This window comes from Chrysochloris asiatica, unplaced genomic scaffold (genome assembly GCF_000296735.1).
Source record: "Chrysochloris asiatica unplaced genomic scaffold, ChrAsi1.0 scaffold00019, whole genome shotgun sequence".
NCBI classification, from domain to species: Eukaryota; Metazoa; Chordata; class Mammalia; order Afrosoricida; family Chrysochloridae; genus Chrysochloris; species Chrysochloris asiatica.
This window is the reverse complement of record NW_006408537.1, coordinates 22,886,669-22,904,131: the sequence shown is the minus strand read 5'-3', so window position 1 is coordinate 22,904,131 and position 17,463 is coordinate 22,886,669. Positions and strand designations below refer to the sequence as shown.

The 17,463-nt window shown below is 37.0% G+C and overlaps 1 protein-coding gene across 1 annotated transcript in view; it reads right to left on the bottom strand.

Moving 5' to 3' along the window:
- Positions 1 to 17,463, bottom strand: part of COL19A1 (collagen, type XIX, alpha 1) — a 506,470-nt gene that overhangs the window by 107,313 nt on the left and 381,694 nt on the right. The window contains exons 21-22 of the mRNA XM_006835782.1: positions 11,979 to 12,023; positions 2,755 to 2,817 (exon numbers count right to left, since the gene is read on the bottom strand). Coding sequence (XP_006835845.1) covers positions 2,755 to 2,817; positions 11,979 to 12,023 — 108 coding nt within the window. The remainder of the gene's footprint in view (positions 1 to 2,754; positions 2,818 to 11,978; positions 12,024 to 17,463) is intronic.

The window sequence follows — 17,463 nt, the reverse complement described above, 5'->3', positions numbered from 1 at the left end:
CATCAGGATTGGAGGAAGATTCACTAATAACCTGGTTAGTAGTACCATTTGCAGATGATATAACCTTGCTTGCTGAAAGTGAAGAGGACTTAAAATACTTACTGATGAATATCAAAGACTGCAGCCTTTGATATGGGTTACACCCCAAATGGAAAGAAAACAAAAATCCTTACCACTGGAGCAATAAACAATGATAAATGGAGAAAAGACTGAAATTATCAAAGACTTCATTTTGCTTTGATCTACAATCAACACTCATGGAAGCAGCAGTCAAGAAATCAAATGATGTTTGCGGCAACTCTGCTGCAGAAGACCTCTTAAAAGTTTTCAAGAGCAAAGATGCCAGTTTGAAGACTATAGTGAGTCTGACCCAAGCCATGGTATTTTCAATAACCTCATATGCATATGAAAGTTGGAAAATGAATAAGGAAGATCATACAAGAATTGATGCATTTGAGTTATGGTGTTCGAGAATAATTTTAAAGGTACCATGGACTGCCAGAAGAACAAACAAATCTGTATTGGAAGAAGTATAACCAGAATGCTCCTCAGAACCCAAGATGACCAGAATTCCTCTCCCACACTTCAAATATATTATCAAGGGGGACCAATTCCTGGAGCAGGACATCATGTTTGGTAAATTGGATGGTCAGCAAACAAAGAGGGAGATCCCCAACGAGATAGATTGGCAAAGTGGGAGCAGCAATGGGCTCAGGCTTAGCAGCAATTGTGAGGATGGCCCAAGACTGGGCGGTGTTTCTTTCTGGTGTACATAAGGTCTGAGTGGGTCATAAATGATTCAACAACAACTTTTAATTATGAGCATCAGAAATGAGTTGGTAGGCACAAAGAGCAGCAACCACCACATTTAATTGTGAGGTATATAAAATTTCCTAGCCAGTCTCAAAAATATTCAGTGGGGAATGTCCATTAATGACTGCTACTTCCTGTCATCATATGACTTATGGTGTTGGAGGAGAATATTGAATGTACCATGGACTGCCATAAGAACAAATAGATCTGTGTTGGAAGAAGTATGGCCACAGTGCTCCTTGGAAGTGAGGATGATCAAACTTCATCTCTCACACTTCAGACATATTACAAGAAGGGACAAGTCATTAGAGAAGGATATCATGTTTGGTAAAGTAGAGAATTGGAGAAAAAGAGGAAGACGCCCAACGAGATGGATTGGCACAGTGGCAGCAGTGATGGGCTCCAATGTAGCAACAACTGTAAGGTTGACCCAGGACCGGGCAGTGTTTTGTTCTGTTGTGCATAGGGTCACTATGAGTTGGTACCAACTCGATGGCACCTAACAACTTCTTGTCATCATATAGGAAGGCCTGGACTGGATACTAAGAGCAAGCATAGTTCCTGAAGGTCAGAGAATTTGGGGTACATGTGTGACAGTACTGATTTTAAAACTGCCTGAAAACATTACTGGTTTGCTAAAGATGCCTAATTTATAAAGTTAAAGACAGGGAAAATTTAGCTTTGTAACATTAAATACTTTAAAAATAGTTCAATTTATCATGCAGGCATTTGAGGGACCTGTAAACCAATATTCCTTTTTGACTTTAGCAAGGAAAGGTGTAAAAGCGATGTTGTAGAATGCATTACATCTTTTAACAAATATAAATGTCTGTTAAATCTGATTGTTGAAACCTGCTGGCTTTTCTTTCTTTCTTTTTTAGCAGCATAAAAAACATGCACATGTACACACACACACACACAAAAAAAAAAAAAAACCCCAGTCATCTTTGTAACTAGAATTTATATAATCTCTTTATGTGACCCTATTTGAATATGAATGATGCTATAATGTTTTATGTTTCCTACAAAAAGAACTAAGTTTTGAAGGGAACTGGTCATAATAATATTGCAAACTGGCTCGTGGAAACCACTTTGATCTTACAAAAACCAAGAAAGGAAAATAACTTCAGAAAGGATGCTGAGAGCAGCTGTTTGAGCAAATAGATAAATGTTTCCTAGTTTAAAATAAATTAGCCCCATTCTTTTGATATATTGATCTTATTATTCATTTTAGCCACAATATTTAGTTATAATAGGGCATCTCAGTTTATTTTTAAACTCAGTTCTAGAACCAGTCCACTTAACCAAACCAACCAAGCCCGCTGGCATTCAGTGGGTTCTGACTCATAGTCTCCCTATCAGAGCAGAACTGCTATGAGTTTCTGAGTCTGTAAATCTTCATGGAAGCAGACAGCCTTATCTGTTTCCTGCAGAATTGCTGGGGGATTTGAACTGCTGATCATGTGATAAGCAGCTAATGCTTACCCCTCTGTGCCACCAGGACATCTTCTAGTCCATATTTTGTTGTTGTTGGTAAGTGCCATTGAGTTGATTCTGACCCATAGCGACCCAGTATAGAGTTTCCGAGGAGCAGCTTGCGGTTCAAATCAACTTTGTAGTCTAGTGCATTAACCCACAGCACCACTTAGGTGTGATAAATAGCTCTGGTACTTACTAGTTGTGTGACCTTGGGAAAATTACTTAACCTCTTTGTCATTCAGTTTCCTTATCTGAGAAATGAGGATAGTAATAACTTCTGTGTAAGGGAATTAATACATGGAAGGGAGTTAGTTTCTGACATAGAATGATTGTTCAAGTATCTGACCGATTGTATAATTGTGGGAGGAGAAATCAAGGCACATGGAATTGGGGCTTATTTGGCAACATATTTTAAATTATTTTAGGTATTCTTTTTGCTGCCTTCAAAACCAAAATTCTTACAGGTTCTCCTTTTTGTCCTTTAGAGCCAACAGACCCTAGAAATCCTGGTTGCCCGTTTTCACCCTTTCATGATAAAGTGGGGGAGATTTTGCATGAGGTCAGATGACAACCACTGTAACAGTCAAATCCCAAGTGTCTTCTTGTGCTCCTTCTGTGAAATTTATCTACTGGTGTCTGAGAGACCTGAGAAATTCTGAACGGAACTAAGCTATTTGCATAATAATGCATTTGTCAGTACTCCACAGTGCCTTTAGGTCATTTAGAAATCCACAATATTTCATTATGATATTGAATATTAATGTGAAGCAGATGTTATTTTTTCAAGGTAAGAACATCTAGAGGAGGAAATAATAAATAATTTCCTTTTGTTATACTAGAAAAAATTATGATTTTTTTGTGTGTGATCTCAAAGACATCCTATTACTTAATTGAAATAATATTCCAGAATCATTTTATTTCAGATGCTTCTTTCTTCTTTTAGGGGTGGGAAGATAGGAGAGTGGGGAGCCAGTGACCATATGAAGGAAAATGAGCTTTCAGCTGCTTTCAGCATTTATATTATTGCTTAAAGGATTGGCTGTGAACAAAGAAGATATTCTTGTTGATGTGATGACAGCAGCAGCTTACAAATGTCTAAGATGTTCTGGTCAAACATCTTAAAGGCAGATTTGTATTTGACATACAAAGAGGATTCTGAGAAAATACAGTTTCAGAGATAATACGTAGAGAAAGGAAATGTATCACTGATCACACTTCAGAGGAGTCCCGGCACCATGCTTGCTTTCAGCACTTAGCAAAATCCCTGAAGACCTGCCTAACTGTAAAATTAGGCATAGCCACCAGAAGATATGTTTTGATTTTTTTCAACTTGAAGAGCATTTTTGAAAAATGATACTAACCACTGTATTTCTGGGCATACATTTTTCTCTCTTATTTTGTCTAATCTTTATTTAGAAAAAATACAGAGCACATTAAGTAATATGTGCCATTTGTTCATGTACCAGACACCCCAAATGAAATAAATAAATTTTAAAAAGTGCCTGTTTTGGTTCCTGAGGGATCCACTCTCACAAATTTGGTATTTATCTTTTCAGTCCATATTTATGTGGTGCTGTGGGTCAATGCGTTGGAATCCAAAGTTGGTTTGAACTCACTAACCACTCTTTGGAAACCCTTTACAGGGTTGCTATGGATCAGAATCCACTCGAGGGCACTTAATGACAACTGTATATGTAGATCTATAAATAATTATTTTGAATATTTGAAACAAATTCTACAAATAGCTTCATTTTGTTTACAATAGTCAGTAATTTCCTTTTGTTTTTTCCCATTCAATATTATTTTAAATATCCATCTATGTTGATAACATCACATAGATCTAGTTCATTCATTGTAACTTGTGGTTAACATTATCTCGTGCTAATGTACCAGTATTTATCCCTGCCCAGTCACGGACATTTCGACACTGTCTAGTTACTTCTATTTTAAATAAGGCTGCGTTGAACATCTCTATCTCTAGGGATGTGCTTACCACTTTTTTTTTTTTTTGAAGCTTCAAATACTATTCTACCCCAAATTGCTTCAAGTACACATATATTAAGCTGCTAAAATATTTAATTCTACATTTCCCTCCTAATCAATATTTTGTGATTTTAGGCTAGAAGAAAAGGAAGTTTATCAATGTCATAGATAGAAAGGAATATGTTTTTATTAATCAGTCTTACAGATTTGTAATTTATTAATCAATCTCCTATATGCTATAAATTTAATTTTATTAATTTTTTAAAAAGCCACAGTATTAATTTTTTATACTGCCAAGTGTTTGTTGCTCTTATTGATTTGGTTTTGACTTTGATTTACAGAATTTCCTAGGCTGTAAATCTTATGGGAGCAGAAAGTCTCATTTTTGTCTTGTAGAGAAGCTGGTAGATTTAAATTGCTGACCTTGTAGTTAGCAGCTCAGTGTACAACCCACTATACCACCAGCACCCCTTCTCAAGTGTTTGTTGTTGTTGCTATTAGGTGCCATCGAGTCAGCTCTGACTCATAGCAACCTTACACACAACAGAATAAAACACTGCCTGGTCCTCGGCCATCTTCATAACTATTAAGTTTGAGTCCATGGCAGATGAAACTGTGCTAATCAATCTCATTAGGAATTTTCCTCTTTTTTGTTGACCCTCTACCTTATTGATGGAGGGTCAAGCATGATGGCCTTCTCCAGGGACTGGTTCCTTTTAATAACATGTTCGAAGAATGAGAGATGAAGTCTAACCATCATGGATTCTAAAGAGTATTCTGGCTGTACTTGTTCCAACACAGATTTGTTTGTTCTTCTAGCACTTTTAATATTCTTCTCTAACACCATAACTTAAATGCATCAGTTCTTCTATAGTCTTCCTTATTCATTATCCAACTTTCACATGCATATGAAGCTATTGAAAATACCACGACTTGGGTATCTTAGTCCTCAAACTAGTATCTTTGCTCTTGATCACTTTAAAGAAGTCTTGTCCAGCAGATTTGCCCAGTACAATACATTGTTAGATTTTTTAACTGCTGCTTCCATGAGTGTTGACAGTGGATCCAAGCAAACTGAAGTCTTTGACAATTTTAATCTCTTCTCCATTTATCATAAGATATTTATTGGTCCAGTGATGAGGGTTTTTGTTTTCTTTCCCTTGAGGTGCAGCCCATACTGGAGGTGGATATCATTGATCTTCATCAGTGTTTTAAATCTTCTTCATTTTCAGCAAGCAAGGTTATATCATCTGCATGTCTCTGGTTGTTTATGTGCAGTTTTCATCCTTTTGTTTACTGTATGCTCTACCACATTCATAGTTGTGCTAGCAGGAAAGGTAAATACCGATGTACAAACATCTCTTTCAAACTCATGGACTGAGACATATACTGAATGGGTAAGGAAGGAAGAGTGGAATATATATATATATCCTGGAGTCCTGGTGTGGTGCTGTGGGTTAATGCGCTGGATTGCAAAGTTGGTTTGAACCACAAGGTTGGTTGTTCAAGTTCACCAGCAGCTCCTCAGAAACCCTATACAGGGTTGCTATGGTCAGAACTGACTCAATGGCACTTAACAATGAAACAACAAATATATATCCTTTAAATATATGAGTTTGAAAGAGGATATTTGTACATCGGTATTTACCTTTCCTGCTAACAAAACTATGAATGTGGTAGAGCATACAGTAAACAAAAGGATGAAAACTTTCTAGATACTAACAAACTTCTTGGAGTACTGGTGTGGCGCTGTGGGTTAATGCGTTAGACTGCAAAGTCATTTTGATCCACAAGGTCATTGGCTCAAGCTCTCCAGCCCCTCCTCGGAAATCTTATACAGGGTCGCTATGGGTTGGAACCAACTTGATGGAACTTAACAACAACGACAGTAACAACAATCAAACATCTTAAGGCAATGAGTTGCTGGGCCTGGGGCTCCGGACTGTAGTCTCAGGGGACATCATAGTCAATTATTGTTGTTAAGTACCGTGGAGTACGTTCTGACTCATAGTGACCCTGTACAGGGTTTCCGAGGCTGCAAATCTTTACAGGAGCAGAAAGCCTCCTCTTTCTCCCGTGGAACAGCTGGTAGTTTTGAACTGCTGACCTTGAGGTTAGCAGCCCGATTAGTAACCACTACGTTACCAGAGCATAACATAATTCACAATGACACTGTTCCACATCTTACAGTAGTGTCTGCGATCTTGAAAGCTGATAAGCAGCCATCTAAGGTGCAGCTTTCCATATGTGGAAAAAAGAAGAGTGATGAGAATTGACGAGTTTGGGAATCAACAAGTCCAATGGACAAATGAAACATCAGTTTTCATGACTCTGACACCAAAAGAACTTGATGGTGCCCTGCTATAACCACAAACTGCCCAGAAAGTCACATTAGAGGATCCCAGATAGAATGGGAGAAAATGTGAAACAAAACTAAAAAAAAAAAAAAAAAAAAAACCAGGTTTACTGGTCAGAGAGAGTCTAGAGGACCCTGAGATTATAGCCCTCCAACTTCAGGTCTGATAAGGAACTCATCCTCGTGGCCCAATTTTCAGCAAAGCAGTAGATAATTATATACAGGAACAACAACACAAGTAAGGAATGCTCTCCATGGAATGGTCAATCATTCAAAATCAAAAGGGCAACATTTTCCTAAGGACAGAATTGAGAAGAGATTGGAAGATGTGTGGAAAATGAGAAGGTACAGGGAAGAAGCAGAATAACTGTTGTTGCAAGGAGGGTATTGTAATCATTGAGATGAAATAAAGTGTATGATTCGTTGAATGTAAAACTGATGATCTTGTCTGTAAACCCTCACTCAATTTCCAATAATAATAAAACCCTACTAACACTGAAAAAAATAATTTAAAAAAATCAAGAGGTTTTATGCAGCAGACAAAGAAGTTCAATCATTCACATAAAAATGCATAAAAATTGCCTACTTTTTGCTATGTCTACATATCACTGAAATATTCATAACTTATTCAATATCTATAATTTGTCCAAGAAACATAGCATTTAGCATGCTGGGTATATATATATTTTCCTAATACAGTGTAAAATGAATAGCTAAATATTTTTCTTCCTAGCGTCTAAACATTTAGTATCCCACCAGTGCTACATTTGCCACATAATATAAGAAAACACTTTTTTCCTATTTATTGTTTTTAGATAAACAAAAAGTATTTACCTAAAGAAAGAAAAATAGGAAGAAGTTGGTGAAAGCATTTAAGGTTGCTAATTTAAAAGAAAAAACAAAAAAATGGGACTCGTGTAACAATAGTGGTGTATTCATTAGTTAGGTGTGAAAATCTCTACTGTATAGGTAGGTAGGTGTGAGGGAAATAGAGGCCTGGTAATGAGACTCACTTGAATAAAACATAAGTATAAAATAAGAAGTTATTGTTTTCTTGTTAAGTGCCATTGAGTTGGTTCTGACTCAGTCAATCGGATAAGGTTTCTGAGGTACAGCTGGTGGGTTTGAACCATTGTCCTTGTGCTTATACACCAGGATCTCCCCCAAACAGAAATCACTATAAAAGCACATCTGCCCAATATAAAAGGGGAAGGGTAGAAGAATGTATATGGAAAATTAAGAGTAATTATATTCAGAACTGCTTTATATATGAATTAATGTAAATAGGTCTGAGAAGGTGAAGTATATGAAGAAGAATGTGATATCAGGATTGGAGGAAGACTCATTAACAACCTGCACTATGCAGATAATACAAGCTTGCTTGCTGAAAGAGAAGAGGACTTAAAATGCTTACTGATAAAAATCAAAGACCACAGCTTTCAATATGGGTTGTACCTCAATGTAATGAAACAGAAATCCTCACCACTGGACCAATAAACAACGTCCATGTAAATGGAGAAAAGATTGAAGTTGTCAAAGACTTCATATTGCTTGGAACAACCATCAAAACTCATGGAAGCAGCAGTCAAGAAATCAAATAATGTATTGCATTAGGCAAATCTGCTACACAAGATCTCTTCAAAGTGTTGAAGAGCAAAGATGTCAGTTTGAGGACTAAGGTTGGTCTGACCCAAGCCATAGTATTATCAATAACCTCATATGCATGTGAAAGTTGTACAGTGAATAAGGAATACTGTAAAAAATTGATGCATTTGAGTTATGGTGCTGGAGGAGAATATTAAAAATACCATGGACTGCCAAAAGAACAAAACAATCTGTGCTTGAAGAAACTCAACCAGAGTACGCATTGGAAGCCATGATGGCCAGACTTTGTCTCTCATACTTGGGACTTATTATCAGGAGGGACCAGTCCCTGAAGAAGGACATGATGTTTAGTAAAGTGGAGGGTGGGAGAAAAAGAACGACTTTCAAAAAGATGGATTAGCACAGTGGCAGCAGCAATGGGCTCCAATGTAGCAACGATTATGAGGTTGGTACAGAACTGGGTTTTATTATGTTGTGCATAGGGTCCCTATGAATCAGTACCAACTTGATAGCACCTAACAAAAACAAATAGGTTTCTATTGAAATCTTAAAGAAGGAGTTAACAGAGGCTTTGTGTCCATCTCACTGAGTGGTCATTGGGTATGGTTGGGTTTGGAGCAAACCTTAGAAATTTTTCTCATAAAATTCTACAGGTTGTAGCATTTCATACCTGAGTCAGACTATTATGGGTTTGTTTTCATATTTAAAATTGATTCTTAATGATTTATTATTATGGACATGAGAAGAAAAATGTGATTAATTTAGTGAGCTTTGGGACAGGTTTTTCAGTTAGATACTTTAGATGCTATTTGACAGGCTTTGTGCTGTTAAAATTCCATCTTTTCCCTGGGCAGTCTACCTTAAAAGTCCCTGGATGATTTCTCAGGAACCCTAAGATCTTCTGCCATCTTGGTCCACTGTGTTTACAGGGCAGTTTCCATCAGCCAATTATACCTTAACCACATCATCCTTTCATAGCATTCTTTTGGTCCCAGCAAAGCTACTTAACAGGGATCATCATTTCAATACAGCAAGACTGGCTACCTGGATGTAATGGTTGCTATCTCCATATACCGATAATATCAAGCAATTTCTATTTGTGGTTATCCTCATATGTTGCTATTCTTGTTACAGAAGGTGACCAGTAAGCCAGGATTATTTTATATGCAGGTTTTACTACTATTTGTGTTTTTTTTTTCTATAAATACAATATTTACTTATAAATATTCTGGTGCTTCGTTACAGCTGGGTTCCAAACGGTAGGCTGGCTTTGTGATTCTATTTTTCTCCCTTATTCATAAGCCACTAGGCAGGAGGAAAATGAGGCTTTCTGCTCTTGAAAAGACTTATAGCTTCAGAAAGCCTATAGGGTCTCTATGAGTCAGAACTGACTTGACGGGACAACATGCATTGAGAAGTGTCATATTCTAAAGAATGACAAGCCATTTATGCATTTGGATTACACTGCTGGTTAAATCTTTAATTCTATAATAGATATTGAATCCTCTATCTACAAATTTTGGTAGGAGATACAAAGAGAGCCAGACAAGATGTTAAAAACTATGAATACCAGAAACAGCTAAATGAGATCTTGGAAAAGGAAATCCGTTTGAGACAGGAAAATAGAAAGGAATAAATCTTTAGTAAGTGCTTAGTATTTGTCAGGCACTGTACTTTGGGTAAATTCTTCTCATTTAATTTTAGTCTTCCCATCAAAGCTTTATACAGATATGATTATGGTCAAAGATACGAAGTGGTTTATAAAGTGACATAGATGTAAATATCAGAATCAACTTATAACCCAAATCAGTGGTTTTGAACCCTTGTTACACATTAGAATCATCTGAAGTACTTTTAAATACTGGTGATATTAGGCCTTCCCCAAGTTAGAATCTCTGGGGATGGGGCCTCAATACTGGTATTTTCTAAAAGCTCTCCAGGCAATTCTAATGGGAAGCCAGGAGTCCAACTATGAGAGCAGCTTGAAAGAGCTTAAGTTCTGACTGGTTTTACACATGAACACTATAAATTTGTGAAAAAAAACAACAACAAAAACTTATGTACTGATTCAAAACAGATACTGAGTGGATGTGTATAGGTAGAACTGGCTTCATTCTTTGAGTAAGTACTAGACTTATGTTTTCTGGTTTATTTTATGCATTATTTATTGGCAAGTCTTTCCTCTTTAACTGTAGTTTAAAAGATCATTTTATGTATATGTTTATATGAGGTGCTGCATCAAATTCCCTGTGGACTATTTATTTGGGTGGAAGGAGGAAACAGTTAAGCCACTTAAGATTCTGAAGCAATGAGAGGAGATGTTGAGCAATAGAAAAGGTCCTTAGAGTTTGAAATACACCTGTTTCACAGAATCAAATTTCTCATCATTGAGGTTTTAAGAATTCCTAAGTAACATATGTTTCTTAATGAACATAGCAAAACAGAAGACAGCTGTTTTGTTTCAAGAAATGAATCATCATTTAAATACTTAAAAAAGTGTGACAGCTCTCTTCTTTACTCAGCTGTCCTATGTGACAAGCTTTGTGACTTTCTGTTTTTCCCCCTTAGCCTACATATGTCCAGTAATAATTGCTTAAAATGTAATGCATTTGTTATGGGGGTGTATGGTTTCTGTAAGCTATTCAGTTACAGGAAATAATACTAATGAATGAACAGTAAAATCTAAAACGCAGAAATGACTTCTTGTTGCTGTATAATCAATTTTGGGGATGTCTTTTTAAGAATGTCAAGGTTTTCTTTTCTTCTTTATTACTTTTTGGCAGAAAATTTCATTTTCTATGGTCAATCTATATGCAGTTCCTAGTTCCTACTGAGACTACCTTTTAGAAGTATTTTCTTGTGATGGATGCATGTTTTTTTTGAATAGATTGGTTGCACTGATTTATAAGGCACGGAAGTCATATTTTTTTGAATTCATGTCAAAATACCCTGCCCTCAATCAAGAGAATTATTCCTGGGTGAATGAATGAAGGTAGCATTCACAGGCCACATTTTTCAGAGATTTTCAAACCTACTGATCTCTATTTGTAGATGTAATGGGTTCTACTTTTTTCTGACAATGGCAGCGTCAAACTGAATTCAAGGTTATCACAATTTCAGAAGTGAAGTATCTTTCTGAGTGGGCAAATGAATCTGACATCTTCACAGTTAATATAATTAAACCTGTTACTGATGACAATGAGAATGCAGTGGAAATTCATCAGCAGTTTAATTTTAAACATTTTTCAAATAATTATTAGATTAAACTGCAACTCTGCATTATGAAACCCCACCAAAAAAAAAAAAAATCTGATGACAGTTTATATTTGGGTACTTAAGTAGACACAAATGCAGTGCTTTTTACCTTATAGAAGCCTTAGCTTGAAGCATTTTACTTAAAAGATCTTCAGATTGTTTTCTACCTACACAGATTAATGGAACATTTAATTATAAAGCAAAGTTTATGTCCTAATTTCGTTTACCTTCTTACATTATTTCCTCTTGATTTGTTTCCTTCTTTGTAGTCTACTGCTACTCAGCAGTCTTCAACAAGGAATTGTCTTGGCAGCAGATCTCAATACTGTTGCCTGGGCAGGAGGCAGGTGAGACTCCTACCCACTGTAGGTTGGACAGCCTCCCCTATTCTGGAACCCACAGCCACAGTGGGACAGCCTCTGACATGAGAATGATTACATGGGCATAATTACTAGACATGTTTATTCTCTTTAAACATTTTGATTACCTTTTTTCCTTTTGGACTACTTGTTCCATGCTCACCAAGGTCTCCCTAGATAACAACAAAAACAAAAACAAAAAACCCAAAGATTTCCAATAAAATTTAATGAATCCAGTGCTTACTTTAAAAATGTGAGGCATCGCTAATAATACTGTAACAGGTTTTTGTGGATGCATTTTGATTACTTCTGCTTCTCCTACCCTCTGTTAAATATGCCTAAAATATTAGAAAATCAGAGACTCCATCTTTGCTTCTCTTTGTTGTTGTTGTTAAGTGCCGTTGAGTAGGTTCCAACTCATAATGACTCTATATAAGGTTTCCAAGGAGCGGATGGTGAGTTTGAACCCTGTGGTTCAAATGACCTCGTGGTCCAGTGCTTATCCTACTGTGCCACACCAGGACTTCCCGGACCCTCTTTAAATATTCCTTTTATAATTCCAATTATAACACTGGTGACTCCATCTACTATCCCTGCTCACTCCTCTCCCAAGAGATGGAATGTGATAGGTTGTAGGATACACAGTGAACTGCTAACCACAAGGTTGGTGGTTCAAACCCATCAGCTGCTCCTTGGAAACTATATAGTATTGTTATGAGTCAGAACTGACTTCAGAGCACTTAACAACAACAGCCCCAGAAGCAAATTGCCACTACTTCACATTCATGTTTGGAAACTATGTGTTTTTTTTGGGTGGGTGGGGCAGCCTGCTTGACCCTCCTCTCAGATCCTCTTTATTGTCCTCAGCTTGCTAATTTGGCCTCCATTTTCCCTTAGTAAATGACCTTGACTATAACCCCACTGAAAACAAACAGTTTTCCAGATAGGCACTATTTCAAATTCCTGCCATGAAATATGCAAACACACCCACACACACTTGGCTGTAGTAAATGACATGTTCCTTCTTTTATTTTCTCCTATGCTCGGAATTTCATGACCTCTGTCTTCTTAAGAAAACTTCCTTATTAATACTACCTATTGTCATTGGTAGCGTAGTGGTTACGAATCGGGCTGCGAACCTTAAGGTCAGCGGTTCGAAACCACCAGCTGCTCCGCGGGAGAAAGATAAGGCTTTCTACTCCCGTAAAGATTTACACCCTCGGAAACCCTGTACGGGGTCGCTATGGGTCGAAACCGACTCGACGGCACTTAACAACAACAACAACAACAACAGCAATTGTCATTATGAAATTATTGATACAGGACAGTTTGAGCTCTCATTCCATTTTAATAATTGGAGCCCTGGCAGTGTAGTGGGTTACATACAAGTCAACCGTTCAAATCCACTAGCCGCTCTGCAGGAGAGAGATGAGGCTTTCTGTTCCTGTAACTCTTGGGAACCTCCTGTCAACTTTGGAAAACCTATACAGGGTCACTGTGAGTTGAATCCAACTCCACTGCCCTGGTGTGGTGATGTAAAATAAGCACTGTACTAAATGGTTGGCAGTTCAAACCCACCAACCACTCTCAGAAACCTACAAAAATTTGCTATGAGTTGGAACTGACTCAATGACACACAGCAATAACATTGCCTTTATGTAAATTTGACCAATTTGGTAAAATTAGATGTTGTTGTTATGTGCTGTGGAGTCGGTTCTGACTCATAGCAACCCTGTACAGGGTTTCCAAGGCTGTAAATCTTTACGGGAACAGAAAGCCTCATCTTTCTCCTGCGGAACAGCTGGTAGTTTCAAACTGCTGACCTTGAGGTTAACAGCCTGATTCATAACCACTACGCTACCAGAACTCCTTAGCATGCAGATAATATGGCCAGTATCTTTAATTTCAATCTTCCTTTTGAAGTGTTCTAGCTTCTGCACACCTATCAAACAAAACACAGACTTCTCACATTCCCTTCAATTACTCTTTCTTTTCATTCAGGGACAATTTTCTCAAAAGGGCAGCAACACTTTCTGTAAACTTATTCATCACTCATTTGGTTTTCAAAACACAGCAATTGGGTTTTAGCTACAAATACTCGACTGATAATACTCCCTAATATTATTCATGATATCTTTATTCCTCAGTCTAGTGGACTCTTTTTTTCTTCTTTCTCTAATTCCTCAAAAGCCTCTTTTCCCTCCCTATGTTTTTACTTTACTATACAAGGCAGTCTTCAAAAACATTTCTGAATATCATAATTCACCATTAGAGAGGCCATGATATTAAAGAAAATAAAATTATTAAGATGGAATGAGAGGTCAGACTGTCCTGTATCAAACATGTCATAACAACACAAAAGATGCTGTTGTAGTAACCTGACCTTCATGTTTCAAAAGAAAATAATGTATAAGCTCTTTTTGTATGGGCAAATATAAATTGCTTCCCTTCTAGTACATGAAAAAAAGACACAAAAAGAAGAAAGCAATTTTATTTTTTTCCCTTTCTTCTCTTTTCCTTCCTCTTCTTTTTAACTGCCATTTCCATCACCCAAGTTAACACGTATCTGTATTCTAGCCATTGAATAATTCTTCCTTCCTTCCCATCCCTGGTAACCATTTACCAGAGAAGGTTTATTAGAGAATCAAAGCCTTTTTTTGACTTTTTACAGTAGGGATCTCATACAATATCTATCCCTTTGCAATTGCCTAATTTCACCCAGCATAATGTCCTCCAGGTTCCTCCATGTTAAGTGGTGTTTTACAGATTCATCATCATTCTTCAGTGTTACATAATATTCCATTTTGTGTAGGTCCCAAAGTTTATTCAAACACTCCTCTGCTGATGGGAATCTAGGCTATCTCCATCTTTTTGTTATTATGAATAGAGCTGCAATGAACATGGACATGCATACATTTTCTTGTGTTATGGCTTTTATTTCTTGAGGATATATACCAAGTAGAGAGACTTCTGTGTCATATGGTGTTTCTATTTCACACCTTCTGAGAAACTGCCATATCATTTTCCACAGAGGTTGCACCATTTTACAGTCCCACCAGCACCATAGGAGGGTCCCATAATCTCCACATCCTCTCCAGTACTTGTTGTTTTCTGAACTTTGCAATTAATGGGGTAAGATGATATCTTATTGTTACTTTATTTGCATCTCTCTAATGGCATGATCAACAGTTTAAACTCAACAGCTGCTCCTCAGAAATCCTATACAGAGTTATTATGAGCCAGAACTGACTTGATGGCACTTAACAATAACAACAATAATGACTAGTTAGAGAGATGCAAATAAACAATAATGAGACATCTTACCCCAACATTAATAGCTAATTAAATAACCCAGAAAACAACAAATGCTGGAGAGGATGTGGAGAGTATGGGATTCTCCTATGCTGCTGCTTTTTTTTTTTTTTTAAAGTGCCATTGAGTTGGTTCTGACTCATAGTGATGACCCTGTATAGGGTTTCTGAAGAGCAGCTGGTAGGTTTGAACTGACAACCTTGTAGTTCACAGTCCAGTACTGATCCTACAGTGCCATACCAGGACTGTAAAATGGTGTAACTGATGTGGAAAGCGGAATGGCTAGTTTGCTACACAATAAGCACTGGATTGTAAACCACAAGGTTGGTGGTTCAAACCCACCAGCTGCTCCTCAGAAATCCTATACAGCTTCACTATGAGTTGGAACCAACTTCACGGCACTTAACAACAATGGCTAGTTATCTTGAGCATTTCTTCATATGTTTGTTGGCCTCTTGATATTCTTTGGTGATGTGTTTGTTCATGCCTTTGTCCAGTTAAAAATTGGATTATTTGTCTTCTGCTTATTGAGGTACTGAAAGGTTGTATAAATTTTAGAGATTAGACTCTTGTCTGATATGTCATTGCAAAAGTTTCTTTCCTAATCTTTTTCTTTCTTTTGGTGGAATCTTTTGATGAACTTAAATGTCTAATTTTTAGGCGGTTCCAGGCATCTGTTTTGTCTTCTGCTGCTTTTGTGCTTTCAGTTATGTTTTGTAGTGTATTTATGCCATAAAACAGAGCACATAAGTTTGCTACTATTTTTTCATTGATGATATTTATACGTAGGCCTTTAGTCCATGTCGAGTTTGTTTTTGTTTATGGTGTGAAATATGGGTCTTGTTTCATTATTCTGCAATATAATTTTTAGTTTTGCTAGCACCATTTGTTGAAGAGACTACCTCTTCACCATTTAATGTGATTCAGTCCTTTTCTAAAGATCAACTGAGTATAGATAAAGGATTTACTTCTGGGTTCTCAATTCTGTTCCACTGATCTATATGTCTCCCAGTATACCAGTAATAGGCTGTTTTGATTACCATGGCTGTGTAGTAGGTTTTGAGATCAGGAAGTGAGAGGCCTTTGATTTTGTTCTTCTATTTTAGTCATGTTTTGCTTACATGGAGTCTCTTTCCTTTCCATATGAACTTAATAACTCATTTGGATAACCCATTTTTCAATCTTTTTAAGGAATTTGCTGGTGCCTGGACTGGGATTGTGTTTTATATACAGATTGCTTTGGGTAATGTTGGCATTTTTACAATGTTATGTCCTCCTATCCATGAGCATTGTATGTTCTTCCATTTTTATTGGTCTCTTGCTTTTTTGTAGTAGGATTTTGTAGTTTTCTTTGTATAGATCCCTAGTTTCTGTGGTTAGATTTATTCCTAAGTATTTCATCTTTTGGGTGACCGTTGTAAATGTGATTCTTTTCCTGATTTCCTTTTCAGAGCTATATTTGGTAGTATAAAGGAACCCAACAAGTTTTTGTATGTTGATCTCATACCTGGTCTCTTTGTTGAATCTTTCAATGTGTTTCAATAATTTTCTTGTTGATTCTTTGGGGTTTTCTAAGTATAGGATAATGTCACCTACAAATAGTTTTACTTCTTCTTTCCCAATTTGGATGCCTTTAATTTCCTTTTCTTATCTTATAGCTCTGGATAATACTTATAGTACAATATTGAATAGGAATAGTGATAAATGGCATCTTTGTCTGGTTTCTGTTCACAAAGAGAATGACTTCAGTTTCTCTCCATTGAGAGTGATGTTGGCTGTTGGTTTTGTATATATGGCCATAGTTATGTTGAGAAATTTCCCTTCTAGTCCTATATCATTAAGTGCTTTTATCAGGAATGAGAATTGAATTTTGTCAAATGCCTTTTCTTCATTGATGGATATAATAACGTGGTTTACCACCCTCCCCCCACCTTTGTTCTAGTAGACTTTTGATTAAAGGACTTTTCAAATGCACTTTCCACTCCCTTGACTTGTATAGTAGGTACCTTACTCTCCTGAATTCTTCCTACCTCTTTGGCTGCTTTTTCTCCTGCCTCACCTAAATGTTAAAGGTTGGAATTTCTCAGGACTTTACCATGTTTCTTTGTTTTGTGACTCAACACTCTCTTCCAGGCATTCTGATCCTTCTTCATGGCTTAGGCAATATCTATACAAAAATAGATGTATTTATATCCTCATAACCTCTGGTAGCGTAGTGGTTACGAATCGGGCTGTGAACCTTAAGGTCAGCAGTTCGAAACTACCAGCTGCTCTGCGGGAGAAAGATGAGGCGTTCTGCTC